This window comes from Pocillopora damicornis, chromosome 1, assembly GCF_964200805.1.
Source record: "Pocillopora damicornis chromosome 1, jaPocDami1.2, whole genome shotgun sequence".
Taxonomy (NCBI): Eukaryota; Metazoa; Cnidaria; class Anthozoa; order Scleractinia; family Pocilloporidae; genus Pocillopora; species Pocillopora damicornis.
The window spans coordinates 29,328,360-29,345,568 of NC_142670.1; the positions used below are offsets into that span (position 1 = coordinate 29,328,360).

At 38.2% G+C, this 17,209-nt stretch overlaps 1 protein-coding gene and 1 long non-coding RNA gene across 4 annotated transcripts; one reads left to right on the forward strand and one right to left on the reverse strand.

Moving 5' to 3' along the window:
• Nucleotides 1-1,084: 1,084 nt before the first annotated feature.
• LOC113664195 (uncharacterized) lies at nucleotides 1,085-10,848 on the reverse strand. Of its 3 annotated transcripts, XM_089189153.1 has the most exons (10): nucleotides 10,639-10,848; nucleotides 10,278-10,354; nucleotides 9,716-10,107; nucleotides 6,891-7,021; nucleotides 4,562-4,709; nucleotides 3,865-3,965; nucleotides 3,293-3,329; nucleotides 2,878-2,912; nucleotides 2,706-2,787; nucleotides 1,085-2,069 (listed from the first exon to the last, which is right to left on the reverse strand). In XM_089189153.1, exons 3-10 carry the CDS (start codon nucleotides 10,098-10,100, stop codon nucleotides 1,912-1,914), a joined length of 1,077 nt encoding a protein of 358 aa, XP_089045279.1. In that variant the 5' UTR covers nucleotides 10,101-10,107; nucleotides 10,278-10,354; nucleotides 10,639-10,848; the 3' UTR covers nucleotides 1,085-1,911. The 3 variants fall into 3 exon arrangements, with proteins under 3 accessions (XP_089045279.1, XP_089045266.1, XP_089045272.1); XM_089189140.1 differs by lacking the exon at nucleotides 10,278-10,354 and having other exon boundaries at nucleotides 10,639-10,806; XM_089189146.1 differs by lacking the exon at nucleotides 10,639-10,848 and having other exon boundaries at nucleotides 10,278-10,365.
• A 3,868-nt stretch (nucleotides 10,849-14,716) lies between these two features.
• LOC149053177 (uncharacterized) lies at nucleotides 14,717-17,140 on the forward strand. Its single transcript, XR_016181604.1, has 2 exons — nucleotides 14,717-15,807; nucleotides 17,024-17,140. It is a non-coding gene; the product is annotated as an uncharacterized LOC149053177 (long non-coding RNA).
• The last annotated feature ends 69 nt before the right edge of the window (nucleotides 17,141-17,209 follow it).

A 17,209-nucleotide genomic window follows, 5' to 3' on the forward strand; every position in this document is an offset into this window, starting at 1 on the left:
TTAATTATTTAAATTTTTAAAACTGGTGTGGCTATTGAAATATTTTATTTTATTGAGCTGCTGTCATGTCTATCTGAGGAATTCATTCGTCAGAAAGTTACATTTCAGTTCGTAAAGAAATTTAAAAATCGCATAGACGGAACAATTAACAATGTGCTGCGTAAGCGTTTTATAACATTACAAAATGACTTGTAAATACAACTACTCTGACATACGATAACAAGTCATATTAGAGAGCGTCTATTTTGCATCTTAAAAGCGTTTGTTTTGCTGTCTGGGAGATGAGGTAATCGTGACATTTTTTATTGTTAGCTAAAAAAAGTGCAACACAGCATTTATTGGATATGCTGACAAAGCATGTGAAACCTTAAACCAAAATGTCAACATTTTTGAAAATTCAATTTTTCATACGGAGCGAGTTTTTCAAACTTTTGTCGATAAAATACCGCCAGGAATTTCGCTTAAAATCTAAAAGAAGTTTTAAAATAAATATATTATTTAAAAACTAATGTTAAAAAGCGACGATGTTTTGTGTGAAAAGTGTGAATTATTTTTATTTCAAATCGACAATCTTTGCCAAAAATTAATTTTGGCGGTAAAAGTCAATGTCTTTGTATTCTCCGTCTGCAACTGAATTGAGGGTCGGACAAGAAGACTTTCGTGAAAAAAAAAATATGTTCGTTTGAATATTCAGAAGATATGCTTATAATGTATTCCCAGACAGGTCTGAACTGGTGTGAGAGTATTACGACCTAGAAGGAATTATTCTTTCTTGAAAAAGATTTTCCTTTCGGTGAAAGATGGTCAAAACAAAATTTGCTCATGGTGGTTTTGATCTTCCCTCACAAATAAACTTAACCTTTACACCTTAATAAAAGCATCTATATTCTCCATATTATTCTCTATACATTCCCTGTAAAGTACTGACGAGGAGAATTTGTTTGACAATTTGAATAAAGAATTTCTTTAGCTGGCATCATTTCCTGTATTCTCCTGAACTTAATGTTTGATTTAGGGCTGAGAGTGTTGGGAGAAAATAGATGCTAAACGCTATCATCAGGGGTTGAGCGGTTAACTTACTTCACCCTGTAAACACATTTCGTTTATTTTCCATGACAGAATTACACTCCATCGGAGCTTAACGTACAGTTTCGAACCTAATTATAGACTACAAACGAGGTGATAAGGAAACTTGACACTGACCATTCTTACAGGGTTCGGTAATGTGGATGATGTCTAAGTTTCAGTCATTACATAAGGAAGTACTACCACAATTTCTCTCGTACTCAATCTCAATAATTATCAAATTATTTTTACTCAACAACTGATCAAAAGTTTCTTCACAAAAAATATGACTGGATGAAACAACAAGTAAACTCTTTCTAAATTTGGTGATGTCTGCCACTTAATCCAAGAACTGCTTTGTGCCAGCACATGCCAAGCATGTACACATTGGTGGTAAAATATCTGCGGGTGATTGAAGATGAATCACCACTAATTTTTCGATAGAAGTGATCATTTCTAGAAAATCTGAGCTTTCCTTGAAAGAGTTATATGACAGAGAGGTTTAAATTCCAAAACGGTCGCTGATGTATCTACCATTCAACTTAATTCAATTTAAAATACATTACTTACCGGATTCTTACTATATCAAACAATCTGTGAGCATAGGGAACTGCTAAACCTGAACAAAAATGACACAAAACCTACGAAGATAGAAGTCTTGGCAGTCACTACGTTTGTCTCCTTTGGGCCGGCATCCATTAAAGAGGATGGTCACTCATGCCGGTCATAAGTTGCCCTCTTATAATCATTTATTTTGCTCTCCTATGTCATGTGAGAAAATTCATTCCCTTTGCTTATTAAAGCTTACTGTACTGACTTAAATCTCGACAAGAGTTCTTAACTGTCTTACGATCTGTTAATGACGCTTAAAATTTCCCGAGTGGAGTCTGGTGTCAAAGGAAGGGTAGCAGAGTATTCATTCCCATAGTTAGTTGAGCCCTCGGACTTCAAGACCAACTGCAATGGAGGGCCCTTCTTTGAAGAAGAAGACTCGTCAGCGAACTCTGCAGAAATAAAAAGAAAAGAATACAGTCGTGACATTAGATTCACGTGTATTTTTGGGTGACATTTTATGGGAAGACCAGAGGAATTATTCCGCATTTGCATAGCCTGATAAAAACAATTGGGGATAGAAAACATGCAAACTTCTTATCTTCCCAGTTCTCTTGCGGTAAGATAAGGCTATGCAAGATTTATTTTCAACCACCTTTAAATTAAAGCTTTTTTTTTGCAGATGAGATTTCTTCTGCTTTTATCTTTTAATTTTTTTCGTTCTTTTGTTGTTGTTATTGTTGTTACTTTTTTAAATTCGATTTGTATTCTGCTCTATTGCTTGACAATTCAACGTAACCACACTTAATGGTATTTGCTTAAAGTGATGAAATTAAACAGACGTTAGATTAACCCGGTCCTCTCCAACATCTACATGTAAAAATCAGTTCTCTGAACTGTCTGCCATACATTTCTGATCATTTTAGCTCAGTTTAAATCAATCAATATCCCCTCCCTTTTCACATAAATATGTGTTTACATCTTTATGAGAAATTCCTATTCGATTTATCCTGGTAGCGAAAGGTACATGAGAGGCTTTTGAAACTTTCACATGTAGATCTTTATATTGTCATTATGGCTTTTTTTACCTTGTTCAGGATCATTGGAACCCTCCATTCCTTCCATTTCGTCAAGTGAAGACCCACTCTGCTCTGACATTTGGTCCACCAACTACAGAGAAAGGGAAAAATAGATCTTATTGGGTTATCCCTTTTAAGAATATCATCTTCAAAGTGTGTGTCAGTTGTAAAATTTTCTTACATCGATGATTTCTTGATCACTGGGGACTTCGTCTTCTGAAAAGGGAAATAAGGAAGGCAAAGTTAGCTTTTAAGTTAGCAAGCTAGAACACTGCTGAATACAATCGGGACAGTATATTGATAAAAGCAACTTCACAGCATCTGGGCGTCGCCATCGCCGGTATGTGTCACTGTGCAATGTTAAAAGAAAATAGTACTTTTTGTATGTAATGGCATAATTAGTAGACTGTGTTGTTAATAGGGCTGGATACTGTAAGTAGTGTAATTATTAGTGACTGTAAGTAGAGTAATGTAAATAAGCATTGTAATTAGTGTAAGTGGTGTTTCATATTGTATTGTAAGCATTGTGTTTGTAATTTAAAAATAAAAATTAAAAAAAAAAATAAAATAAAAAAAACTTCACAGCATCTACGTACCCTCTTTGACTATTACTTTGGCGCCCTCTGTGGAACTCTGGGAAACAAAAGGAACCTACTGTTCAGTGTCTTCGGTGTCTGGCATTAACCCTTTAACTCCCAAGATCTCATAAGTAATTCTTCTTACTGTCTGCCATACAAGTCTTGTGATGTTAGTTTGGAGAATTTGGTATTGGATCAACTAATAATCCCCTAATTAATATTTTTCTTTATTCTCATCACGGGTCTGCCTGATATTGTATTGATAATGTAAGGAGAAATTCTGTTTTAATCACCTATGGGAGTGAAGGGGTTAAAGAAAATATTGAACCTTCAGGCACAAGGTGTCCTAGAACAGCTATTGAAGAGACTTCTTCTCTAAAGAGGATGCAATCAGACTTTAAAATTCAAGTTCAGGAAAAAAAGTCATTGAGACCGAATGGTAAGGGCACTGGGTGAATAATACAGTGATTCTTAGCTCAGTTTAAGCCCTCTTGCCCGTTCACTAGATTTTTTCAGTAGCTCGAAAAATTAGTAGATGCATGGATGAATTATCTCCACTCCTACTTAACAGGTGGGCCATGATGAATTACCTCATCCAATTCATTAAGGTCTCGTGAGCATGAAGGCATCATCCCATCATCTGGAGACAAAGGTTCCTGTTTAATACCTGGTTGAGTCATAACGCCAATGTCTAAAGGAAGAAGACACCAAAAGTTGGGTACAAGACAATGTCAGTACTTTGCATGAGAACTGCGTTTCCAGTAGCGGCAGTAGATCGGTGATACCTATTTTGGGGATAGCTAGAAGCTATCAGATTAATCTGGAGAGAGAACGAGGCGGACGAACAAAACAATTCACTCAACACAGAAGGAGATAGCATCCTAGCTAGTATCAGTTTTCTTTAGTTTGCCGAACCATAGCACTTACCAAATTTAGCTAATCAGAAGCAACAAAAATGGCTTTGTGGAAACAGGAAACCAAAAATTTACATGGCATGACAAAACGCAGAGGAAAATATTAAGGAAAAATCGGCGGTGTACATAAATAGCGCAAAGAAAAGAACAAAACCCAAAGATTAAAGATAAACCATCGAGAGCTGAAATAGAATCAAGAAAGCTTCAACCTTTGTGTAATGCACCAGTGAAGATCTAATAAACCTCCCATTTATTGCTATTAATCACAATAGTTTTATCTAGCCTTGAATAAGTTATTCGAGCATTTTGCGACTTAAATGAAACCATCCCTTGATTTATAAACACTGAAGTGCATAGTATTTGCAATATCTACCTTTCATTTCAGGCCTTGGGTCGAACCATGGGGTCATGTAATCGTGATCCAACAGATGTGGCCAGGTGTGAAAGGTTGGCCAAAACCCAAAGCCATTGAAGGGTTTAGTACCCGATAGAGGGTAATAAGGAGCCTTCCTTGGTGTTTCCTGTGTAACGAGAAAATGTGGTGAGTCACGGGGTGAGAGTGTTTGATGTGGTTTCTCTTTCATTTAACTCTGAAAAACACCGAGTACGGATGTTCATGGTTAGGAAAAGATTAATTTACAACGAAGAATCGTTAGCAAACCGCACTGACTTAGAGACACTCTCGCTGTAAAAAATAATCTCGCCAATGAAGCGCAGTTTTTAAAATAAACTTTATGATAAACTTTATAAATAAATAATGCGTAAGTTTGGCGCACTAATGTATGCAGATGTGACTTGAATAACATAGAGTTAAGTTCCTTGGAGACAATATGGGTTACAGCGATGGAAAAGGAGGAAGAACTCTCACCAAAATAGATTCCCTGAGGATCTAGCGCGTTGCAACACTAAATTCTTAGTGATGCAATTGTGTCCAAGGTTGCAAGCTTGCGTATGATTTCACAGGAAGTTTTTAGTTAAAGTCAATTATTCTGAATATAGTACATTTATGGTGCACCGAAGAGACCCACAATTAGCTGCATGGACTTAGAGTCACTCCTCATTTTTATGGCGGCGCTCATCAGAGTTCCACATATTGTTTCCCTTTGTAAAATTCAGGTATTATTTCATTTCGTCTTTAATGAAAAAGGGACTTGGACAAACGAATGGACTAAAACTTTCACTCAAATCATCCGATCACTCACAAGGAAGCGAAAGAGCTCAAAATAAACAAAGAGTGCTTTTCCTGCTTTTATTCAGTAAAAGATACGAAAAACACGAATAGCGCAATAAAGTTAAACCGAGGGCGCTATTTCAAAGAAATAGGTAATTAATGTCGTAGAAAAATAGTTTTGTATTGTTGCGCACTTGCACTGTGCTAATACGGTTTTACCCGCGATTTTTCTTTCCCTATGAAATCAAACAAACCCGTACGATCCGGACAAATTTAAAAGATTCACCGTTCATATGACGTCCTTCATTCAGCTTTCGAAACTGAAATAAGCTGCAACGCAAATCCAATTGTATTTTCACAACGATTACACTGAAACGAACTGAAGAACTTAAAGAAAGCGAAACCACAAACGGTTCGCACCACAAAACTTTCAATTTCCTCTTTCAGTTGAACAATTCTCCTTTTGTTTTCTAAAAAGCTTTTAGATCTCCACATTCTAAGAAAATAAATTATCATGTCTGTTATTTTTTTAACTCGTGATCTGAAGTTTTGAAGATAAACACAGAATTGAGCTTTCTAGTTAATAAGAATTCCAAGAATTAGTTGTAAGGGGTGTTTATTGTCTTGGATTACGCAAGAACGTCTTTAATTTAGGGGCATTTTTTCCCGGAAATATTTATTTGTATTTTCAGGTAGATGATTTTAAAAAAAACGTGCATTATTCTTACACCTTTCGCTGAATTTTTGGCCACACAAAAAAAACAAAAAACAAAAAACAAAAAAAGAGCGAGTCACCCTTGAACAAACGTTTCTGTTCGTCAACAGACGCGCTGGATCTTCGGCTTGTTCAAATCGGGCCTTTTTCCAAGAAGTATCATCATACAATAAAATCGAATGTAAAAATTAATTACAATGATGTTGTGACCTTTAGTTTTGCCAATGGGTTTTGCTTGAAGGTAAAATTCAAGAGCGTTAAAAGGTATTTATCGTGGACACAAATTTATAGTTTGAAGGACGATTCTAAACGAACCAAAACGCATTTTTCAAATTTGGCTTTAAGATTTGTGTCGCTCTTCCGATTTGAATACAACTGAGATTGCCATCCTAAACTCTATTTGACATTGATCTAGCCTCTAACTAGCCATATAAGTCGGCAATCCTCAAACGATATAAACCTTTATTTTCAACCTTAAAACGATCTATAAAGTTAGCTGGGGTCAGTTAATTAATGTGTGTTTTGCAAAGACATAGACTGAACGATATTTGTGAAGCGTTTTCCAGAATTTGACTCTGTTTTGACTGCCGTTGCTCTGTGATAGGAAAAAGACAGCTTACTAGTAGTTTATCTCTTAAACAGTCGGTGAATCTCTCACTGTAATCGCTTGTCTACTATGAGGTGTGTAGAGAGCATTTGACTCTGTTTAGACCGCCGCTTCTCTGGGAAAAGTAAACTAGACAGGAGAGTTTGCCCCTTAAACAAACTTTTAATATCCCACTGTGATCGCCGTACTTTTTAACCAAGATCACTTACCCCTATACTCTGCCTGTTCCTCATCGGGCCAGGATCACTTCTAGCCGCTCTCTTTGCTGAGGAGTGTTCTCTCGTCGGAGGTGTCACATTTGGAGTTGTAGCAGTGCTGGTTGAGGCACATGTTGTAGGCGCTGGAGACAAACAAATAATTACAGATCAAAAATTATTCAGATCATACATTTATTCTGGCATGTTCTTGCAGTTCAACGTTGGCTAAAAGCTAAGCTGATTTAAGTACAGAAGATGGTAAAACAAGAATTTCGACTCGACTTTTCGCGCTTCTGGAAGAAGGAAATCGTTCACTCGACCTTGTTCTTCGAAGACTTCTCGCCAAATCGAAATTAAAGCCATTCCTTTTGAAGAGCATTCATCAGTCTATTGATTGTTATCCTCAACCAACTCAAACCCTCTGTTATGTAAAACTATTTCTTGTTCCTCTGAGTTGGAAGCAACGGTTTACAGTATGTGTCTTTTCAATCTCTTTGGGGCTCTTGAACCTTAGTTAGTCATGCATAGCTCAGCAAACTAAACCGTATAAAAAGATGATGACTTTTATGAAAAGGTTTGCATATACAGAAACGATTTGCAGCTGTTAATCAGTTCATTTCGGCATTGATCACCCCTTTTATTTGATTATCTGATAAGTGTAAAGAGCTAAGACAGCAACACAGCAGAGCTGCCCACGATACGTTTCAGGTTATAAGGTTGCCAATAAGGTGAACTAAGAGCGGCTCCGAAATTTCCAGGAGACGGTACTCCGAAGCTACGTGTGAATTCTTTACTAAAACAGCACTGAGCTAAAAGAACGTAGGTTTACAAAAATCACTCGAAGAACCGTCGGCAAACATTTTTGAAGTGTTTTTCTTTGACCGGCCCTGTTTGTCGTTTTTGGATACGAATGACGTGAGTTACGAAGCTACCGCTTCAATTACACCCAACGACGCAGACTTATGTGCACTCATCATATCATTGCCCTTTTTTGAAGAAGATCCTAAATACATCGTAGTTTACTCTAAAATAAAACAAAGGCAACAAATTTCGCATTGCCTAAGCAATGCCTCTTGACACAGAGTTAGCTCGCCTTAAATTTAGACGCCCTTAATTCGTTTTCCCACGGGTAAGTAAATAGCTTGATCAACAGGGTTTAGTTAGGCTGATGACATTCATCTCATCATAAAATGAGGCGGGGTTTGCCAGAGAAAGATTCGATACTGACCACATTCCGCATTCTTCGACCCTAATTTTGAATACTTTACTCCACTCCAGGGTGCAATGCGTAATGCCACGTTTGAAAGATTGAATTCTCGCTCTTAAAATTGATCTAAGCTTCTGCAGTTGTACAAAGCAATGCCTATTCTGATGATGTGGACCAATATTGTATACCTTTTGAAAAGCTGTACACAATGGAGCTGGGTATCATTGCAGCAGTGATTTATGATATGCACTTCTTAGAAACAAATCCTGTCTAGAAAACGTACATTCTAGTTACAATATCACGATATTTATGATATACCAGACTGATTCTAATAACCGAGAGCGTCGTGTCAGTGTTTTGAACACATTTGTCACCGCAAGCAACAAATGCAACTAGGTTTTGCAACGTTCGTGCTGTTAACTATTCTTAGAGTCTAAGTCACACATTAAATCAGTTGCTTTATTGTTTTTCTCGGCGATGCAAGTTCGCGTGTGAAGGCGTTTTCTCAGCAAAGTTTATTCCCCGAGTCTATTGAGGACACAGTTTCCACGCGTCAGCTAGGATACGCGACTGTTGCATAATAATGAAGATACCTAACACCGCGAGTGGTCCAATAAGATCGCATCTCAGTATTCTACGACGATATTGAAAGATTCGTTAAGACTTCCGAACCCTCCTGGTTTCAAACAAAGAGTGCAACTAGGAACCTAATACGAATAAGTTCAACCCTTGGTTCGAAGCTTGAATTTAAAGGCTACTTACCATCCCGAACCATTCGACAAGATTATTCCCGCGTCAACTAGTTATGTCTGAAATACACATTGGCGACTCCAGTTGCCCTTTTTTTAGGCGAAGCTCGCGAAATTACAAAGAAAACGTTTTAGCTTGGATATGCAATTCTTGTTTGAGCTCTCGGGCGTCTTCTTGTTTCTTGTTAATTCATGGAGAACTGAGAGCTCTTCCGGACGACTCCTTGAGGCGTGCCAACCAGGAAGTATGAAACGAATCATCTTTCTAGATCTCAAAATATTTCTTTTTCGTATCATAATTCTGCTAAAGCTCGCGCCATTTCTTGGTGAAAAGCTTATAAGAACTCAGTCATTTCAGTTATTAAAGTATATATGCAAATTGAGTTAATTTAAGCTCTTTCTCGGAAAAGCTCTCATAAACAATTTATCGTATCTTTCTCGGAATTGGTCACGCTTTGTTGTGTGGTTTGACTTTTCCCTCACGCTTTCCAAAAGATGTCGGAAGAAATATTCATTAAAATCAACAGAGAATTGTGGTAAACTATCGAACGACTATTTCCACGACTTCTCTTCAAGGAAACTGAAATACAGGGTAAAATGTGCATGAAAGTTTAAAATTTCCGGCTTAGGTCACGTCAGTCAATGATCCAGACAAACGAATACGAAGCGTAGACGTTTTCTGTTATATTTTCCCGACTATTGGGGCAGTCTCTTTCAGAGAAACTGTTCCTAGGGAAGCATTCGGTAAATTTAACACGTAAACAAATCAGTATAAAAAAAAATCGATTCGATAAGCATTCTGGACTTGTATAATTTTAGTAAATTCGCAGCTGCTAAGCGCCGTGGTTGTTTATAAACTGAACTTCACGCACGCTACTCACCCTTGTTTTGTCGTTTGTTCTGTAAGTCTTTCTTGGCTGTTTTCTTCACTATCTGATAGACTTTATAAGCGTCTTGGCCTCGTGCTATTCCTTGATTTGGAAGCTCGACGATGTCCGGGAGAGCGTTCAGAGCACATCGAAAATTCGCCTTCCAACGCCGCGGATCAGGTCTGTCGTGTCCTTTCCTGTAGCGACCACTGTGTATGGCCCAACCTTCGAAGACGCAGGCGTCTTTAGGGTAGGACCAGCACTGCCTTGAGGCATGCTTCCACGATACTTTGAAGATGCCTTTCTCTCGGTCGTCCCACTCGAGACCCGGTAGCTTTCCGCTGTCTGCTTGTTTTTCAATCCATGCGCGAAGCCGAAGTCTTTCCGCTGGCATCATGAAATTGCTGTGGAATAATGTCCTGAGTAAAGGTACTGCGACTTTGTAGTGAAAAAATCTTAAGCCTTTGTTTCAAATGGAAGAGACTTCTGTACTCTATGCAGCTTACGTTTCAGTTGAGTGTCGAGGCAAGTGGCGATTTTTAGCTTTCACATGATATTTTGGGGAGTCCCCTACCTTTTCCGAGAATTGACGTCACTATGTTTTGACCAATCAACGTACGGTATTTCCCGTGGATCTGTTATTTATTTTGTCTAGAAAGTTAAAAGCGAGAAAAACTGAATAACCTGATTCTTACGTATTTTCCATACTTGTTATTTACTCTATTTAAAGTCGCATAATGTATGGCGCTGAAATCAGAGCCAGAGTTAGTTTGTTGTTTTCAACTATTAGGGTCACAAAAAGTGAAAGATTAAACAAGAAACCGAATACGAAATAACTTCGTTTCAGAAACGAAAGAAATAGTTGCGAAACCTTGTATGAATGGCTAAGCGAAAGGTTATTCTTCTTTCGCGATGATATCGAGTGTAATATTTACCAAACAACACTTGTGTCACGGTCTTGTGAGTCGCTCATCTCTGGCGAATCTCCCTACTCCATGCAGTTATTGGATAATTTACTGCATCAGAGTTCTAACTAACAAAATATTCCCGATGAAATGAGGAAAATGACATCTATTGAGCTAAGCTTTGCCTCTTATCGTCATCGATCATGTGCTAAATTTACCCAAGCTTTATGCTCTTGTTATGCTAATATATTCACAAATTAGTCAGTGTTGATTCAGAAGGTCATACTTCACCGGCGAAGATGAAGTTTTACGCGGCAGCACAGCAATTTCTTCCGTAAATTTTGCATTAGTGGAAAAATTAAAAAATGAAAGATATAAATTTTCAACTTAGTGGCTTTTAAAATCCGAAAGGGAACCCTTGGTGCGAAAGTCAGGGATGAAGTTTGCGTGACAGGTCCGGTCTTTGGACCGTCGGCTCCTCGAGACAGACAGGAAGCTGTGTTTAGTTGAGAATTCAATATGTTCACCCGAAGTAAACCACGCTTAAACTGAAACAGCAAGAGATCGTCGCTGATAATATTTCGTCTTCTTTTGTTTTCAGCTTTCGATCCATTCGATTGAAGGGCAGGGTTATTCTATGAAAAATCAAGTATTCCACGTGGAGTGAATGACTTCCGCTTCCAGGAAAACTTATCATAATGCAAATTAGTATTTTGTATGACAAAATCGTCTATTTTTTATCATTTTCACCGAATAGGTCGCAGCCGTTAACCAACAGTTAACATTAAATTTTTCATACTATTCGACGAAGGTTGTATTATCTGGTCTCTATTTTGAATGATCTATCTGTGCCATCCTAACACCAAGCTCGGTCGCTTTTTCGCGGTGTTAGATTATCCGATTTAATCTTTTGAATGAAAGGCGTATCAATTCCTAGCCGCACCCCTCAACACACCTAAGCACTAATAGTTTAAAAATAGCTTGTAAATTCAACTTCCGCGTTCAAAGAGGGCCACACCACGGGTACTCGTGACTGGTTGCCCGGGCAAGGTTATCAAGGTACACTTGACAAAGATTTCGCAGAACAAAAATTGCTTTAGAATTACTTTAAAATAAATTTTTTTTTTCAATACCTGATTTTGACAGCATTTTTGACTGCTTCAAATACTCTGTAGAGCCAAATCTAATGGAGCATTGGTTAATTCAAGCTACTGGAGGTGTCATCAAATCGGATTCGAGGGAGACTAACTCAAATAGAGCCAGAAGGATCAGAGCTTGGCCGAAGGGAATTGAAAACATCAATTGGTGATTAATTTTGTTTGCAAATTACTAAAACGAGACTTCGTCCGCTCACAATATAGCTCTCGAGCGACAAGTTCAAAAGACCATCGGTAAAAGAACTTCTTGTCGCGGTAGGGTAACAACGATATTAGTTTCAGTGGAAACGCGGAATCTGATTTGAAGAAGTTGTGAGAACGCTCCATCAAACATGTTAAGTTGTGGACGTGGAACAGGAGAGTAAACTTATTTAGCGTGAAAAAATGGCCGAGCAAGACCTGTTTTAAATACATCAACCCTCCGGTGAAGGACACCACCATAAGCGAACAGTTTCCAAATTGTAATTCCCCGCCTTCCCTCCCAGCCAAACTCTGCATTTACACATTCTCGAAAGCGGACGCGAACACTTATGAAAGTGAAAATTGGATTTTTCTTTTCTTTCCGCTCTCTTGTGAGCGGACACCCATGAATAATAATAGACTTTTGGCAATGAAATTTTCCTTTAATTTGCAAATCAACAAAAATATGACCTTTAACAGAGCAGCAGACACGGACACTTTTCCCAATTCCCAAGGGTGTCCGCTTACAAGAGAGTTGATGGAGTTCCTACTTGAGTCGCTTCTTAGCTTTTAAACGGTCTACAAGCTCCAAGTACGCCTTGAAAGTTTTGGTTTCGTAACAATCAAGCAGACACCAACTTTAGCAATCAAGTGTCCTCTTAAGAGGGGGAGGAGGGGGGCTGGTGTACTGCTTTGAATCCTCCCTAAGGGTGTACTGTACGTTCCACAAAGTCGTGACAAAAAAGTTTTTGCTTGTTTCACATTTAAAGAAGTGCCGTAATCAAGAAATAGATGATAAAATTCATCAGAAAAATAGGTTGGAATTTTACATTTAGGTAATTTTCCTCTCCCAGTATTTGGCGTTGAAAACTTAAAAGCATAATGTTGCAACACCCTTGGAATCCACAATCAACTTATGACTAATTGATCAAAATTCTGCGCCTGTTTGTAAAACCAGGAAGGCTTTAAGCGAACCTCACCACATAAGGTTCAACATGGGAGGTAAGAGGGGGACGGGAGGGAGCTTAACCCCTCCTCCCAATCCCAGATACCCAGCAGCAACCACAGCGATCTCAATGACACAATCTTCGTGATCGACCCCAGGCGTTCGTTGGGCCATGATCTTTAATGCATATGATTGCTTCACTTTATATTTCAGTTGCAGTGGGTAGCTGAAAAAGGTAAGAAAGCCTTAAACTATCTTGAATATTTGTCTCCACTCTGCTAATGTAATCACTTTGACAATGTAATAAATTTTTTACAGTCTTGCAGAATGCTCAGTTTTAGAAATATACGGTTAAGCTGTAATATTTAAGCGAATATTCCGACAGAAATCCTTCTTGATTTGAAAAATATCACTATACTTTTAAATTCGCAAATAGGAAATCCCCAAAATAAAAGAGTCATTAAAAAAAGACTTGCCAATGACGAGACTATTTAGATTCAAATTGAAGCAAGCAAGGTCATTACGGTGAAACGCGCTCTAACAATTTTTTCTTGCCGTAAAGGATTGTGTGAGGTTACATGGGGAATAATTGACATCAGCTTTCGTGAGTGGTTTTAATCTCCAAAGGATTTCTCTCATGACTCATTCAAATGAGATGCTAGAAAGCCAAAAGGTGCTCAGTTTAAGTAGACAATCATCACTTGTTACATTTCACCGGCATAAGCACCTTCATGTTCATTTTCCCACTTGGTGCGTCCCACCAAGCGCCACTGAATCAGGCTGGCTCCGTTTAAAGGTTAAAACGTTTGGTTTGTTGAACTGCGATGCTGCAGGGCAAGTCTTGCCTACTGAGATCTCTGTAACCGGGGTAAAACCCAACGATTGCTTCTTATCGTTGCGATAACCGTGCTATCTCCATGAGAGCTCGAAACCAAGCCGAACTTTTTAAATGAAAGGATTTTGACTTCTATTAACTTCAGACTGAAAATTAAACTCAATTAAAGGCGGTGACTACTTGTTGTCTTGTCCTTTATTTCCAAGGCCGTACAATTATTTCGAAACAATTGTCTTGGGTGTGAATGCCGGTATGTTATGTTATGTTACGGTATGCTACGCGTATTCGATTGTCTCATTGCAATAACCAGACTGGAAGAAGATGACATTTGCAGCCATTCTCATTGGCATAACCTCAAATATGATCACCAAAGGATAACATGAAATCGTAGCAAATCCTAGCAGCTGCTTACAGTCTGAATATGGAAGTTTTCAGATAGAAGTTGCGATTAGAGTACATTTGCTTCATAAGGAATTTCAGCTTGGTTCCTGAAATAAACTAAGCGTGATCTCTCAGGTTTATTCTCAAAGCTGACCAGAATTACCGATGCGGGGATGTTTCAATACCTAATGATATACCTGGAAAAATTACGCGCGGTGCAGACAAGGAATCGTAAATTTTTAAAGACTACAAATTGCACCCGCCCTACAAGCTCGTGTTATTTGGTTGTCTTTGACTGAAAATTTACTCGTGCTTATGAACAAGAAATTGGTGTCGAAATCGTGTTGTTACCTATACTAACATTCCTATATTTAATGGGGAGTTGGTGCAGTACTGTAAAGGTACTGTAGAGTGCATAAGAATGTATCCATATGGAGAATGCACTATACATACTAGTCATTATCAATCGTCTGTCCTTGGCGGAGTCTGGTCTGTAGAGCTCACTTAACTAGTGCAAATATGGTAAGCGTTATCCCTTTATCATTGCCAGTACAATAGTTTAGCGCTTAGGTTCATTACAAGTCGGCGACCGGACTGTCTTTGTAAAAGTTGGTTAAATCTAGTAAAAGAGCTACAAGCCATTTTCAGCTGAGGAGCAGCCATAAAACAATCGTAAGAGGGATGATAATGTGAAGAAGTCCACTTTAAATGTTTTCTCGTACATTTAAGAGTGTTCATCAACAATACTTGGTGAAACTAGGGTCAGGATCAGTGCTTTAGAAAATGGTCGAAAATATGGCGTAACATACCATTCAAATCTCAGTCCGGGTCTTTTCCCACGAAAACAACTTCCTCGATACTATCAATCTGATTAACCCTAGTCTTTTTAGAAGCAAGCATAACCACTTACTAAGGAAATTCAATGATTCAATTATATCAATATTAATCTTCCCTGTGGATTTCCTTTAAAATGTATTCACAGGGGGATAAAGCAAATGTAAAAACATCCTTTGTGTATGACACCCACTCCACTCGTGTTATGATTCCTTTGGAAAGTTTGAATTGTGCAATTTGTCTCATGGCATATATTGAGTGTGCGGGAGTCTTCGAAAAGAACCGTTACCCCCCAAATGAATCCTTGTATAACTGATTTACTTTTTAAAATCCCGTCCACTATTTGCACAGATTATCTTCTGAGCACTACATAATTATATAACCTTACTGTATTATTCTCATACAGCGATAAGGCCGGACGTATAATCCTCTCGTCTATCCAAGAAGCTTCAGAACTCAATCGCTAAAAACAGCTCGACAGCATATACAACATACCTAGGCAGAACATTAACTCTATTTTTTTTTAATCAAGTATAAATCATGTATACTTTTTCAAAAAATTGCACCTTCTTGTTTATAATCGTAAAAGCGATATCTTTTTACTAAGCCTTCACAAATGGTGGTTTTGTATTCGGTGAAACCGCTTAGGGAATGGTGACCAAGAAACTAAGAGAGAACCTGCTGCAATTCAAGGGCTAGGACTCTCGGTACGCGGCTCCCTCGCCTTCATACCCTTCAACCGACGCCCACAAAACCGCCACCCGCGAAGTTTTTCCTTTAAGAACGCAACAAGTGTAAAGCTATGAAAGTGTGTAAAGGTAACCAAACGTTCATTATGATGAGCTTGCACTCCATGTCAATCATTTGTAATCAAAGTGCTCTGTGAGCAAACTCGTGAATTGACACATGATTTTTTAGATTATGTTTAATGTTATCTGGTTTAGGGAATTTTGTGGTTGATTGTCATATCTAGAGTACGAGCAGTAGTTCAGTGTTCGCTAATGTAGCAGAGAAACAAAGTAACGTTGGGATAAGAAGGCATTACAATTGAAATGATCATGCTATTACATTTGACAAGGTGGATGATGTCATGTGTTTTAAACGTCTATCATTTTTGTTTCTGGTTCAAAAGAAAAGGTTGGAAGTAAATGTGGGTGAAAAGTGAAATTTACTGTCTTTCGTTGTAAATATTAGAAAATCAAGGCAATACTGTCTTAATGAAAACATTAACGATTCCCTCTTTATCAAATCAGACAAACGGGAACGAGTTTTGAGTGATATAACTAAGCCAAGCCTGCCACCGTCATTTTGGATCTCCGCCTGGGTAGATTTAGGTCACGTGCTAGGCAACGTATGATCAATAACAAGATAGGATTTCATTACAGGCCTATTTATCAATTTTGTGGTGTGTAACTTTCGCATTTTAGTACGTTGTTTGTATGTTGAATCTTCAAATTGTCTTGAAACTTAAAAGAAAATTGTTCTTTAAAAATTCACTGAAAATCGGTAGCTAAAATTGTTTGTTTAGGTGTTATCTGATTTTCGTGTTAACTTGTTATTTCGTCAGTCGCCGGCATCTTCTGTTGCTTCTCACAGGAAAAACACACGCGACGAAACGTAATGATCAATTTTGTCCTCAATCTCACGCTATAACAGAAAAAGCTTTTGAACATCTGTAAACTCCGAGCGCTTCGCAGTAAGTGATATTTTCAATGAATCTTCGGATTGTTTTCAAGTTCAAGGACTGTAAATTACAATTTTATGAAAAACGAAGGTTGTTCTGTTATTTCAGTGTGAATCCTTGCATGCCTGCCAGTCGCTGGCGCCGCTTGTTGAAACTAAAACGAAAAAAAAAACTCTTTTAAGATTATCATTGGCTTCTTTTTCACCCCACCACTATTCTTAGCAACAAAGGTCGCCATTTCGTCTGTTTATTGCTTGCCAAAAACTATAAAACGCACTCAAAAGCCTAAAATCTAAAAAAAGTTTACAGGAATCGAGCGAGCGAGCGAGCGAGCGAGCGAATGCTATTCCCCACATCGTATCTATAACTCGCTCTTGCGCATGCGCGCAATTCACGAGTTAAAAATGAAATACGTACATTGAATAGTTCCAACAGCTGTAGGTGAAATACACATCGATTTCTTTGGTACTCAACGGTAAAGGAATACTGAGAAGTGTAATCCAAAAGAAAGCGGCTACGAAAATTACCAGCAAAAAATTGAAACAATACTGCCCCTGCCTTCATTAGGACATTCGAACCAGTTA

Excerpts from the sequence above, each read along its gene's own strand:
- LOC113664195 (XM_089189140.1), bottom strand. The coding sequence starts at position 10,676 with ATGAGCGACTCACAAGACCGTGACACAAGTGTTGTTTG. Across the intron at positions 7,022-9,715 it reads GAACAAACGACAAAACAAGG|CGCCTACAACATGTGCCTCA; the intron begins GTGAGTAGCGTG and ends GTTTGTCTCCAG. Across the intron at positions 3,966-4,561 it reads CCCAAGGCCTGAAATGAAAG|ACATTGGCGTTATGACTCAA; the intron begins GTAGATATTGCA and ends TTCTTCCTTTAG.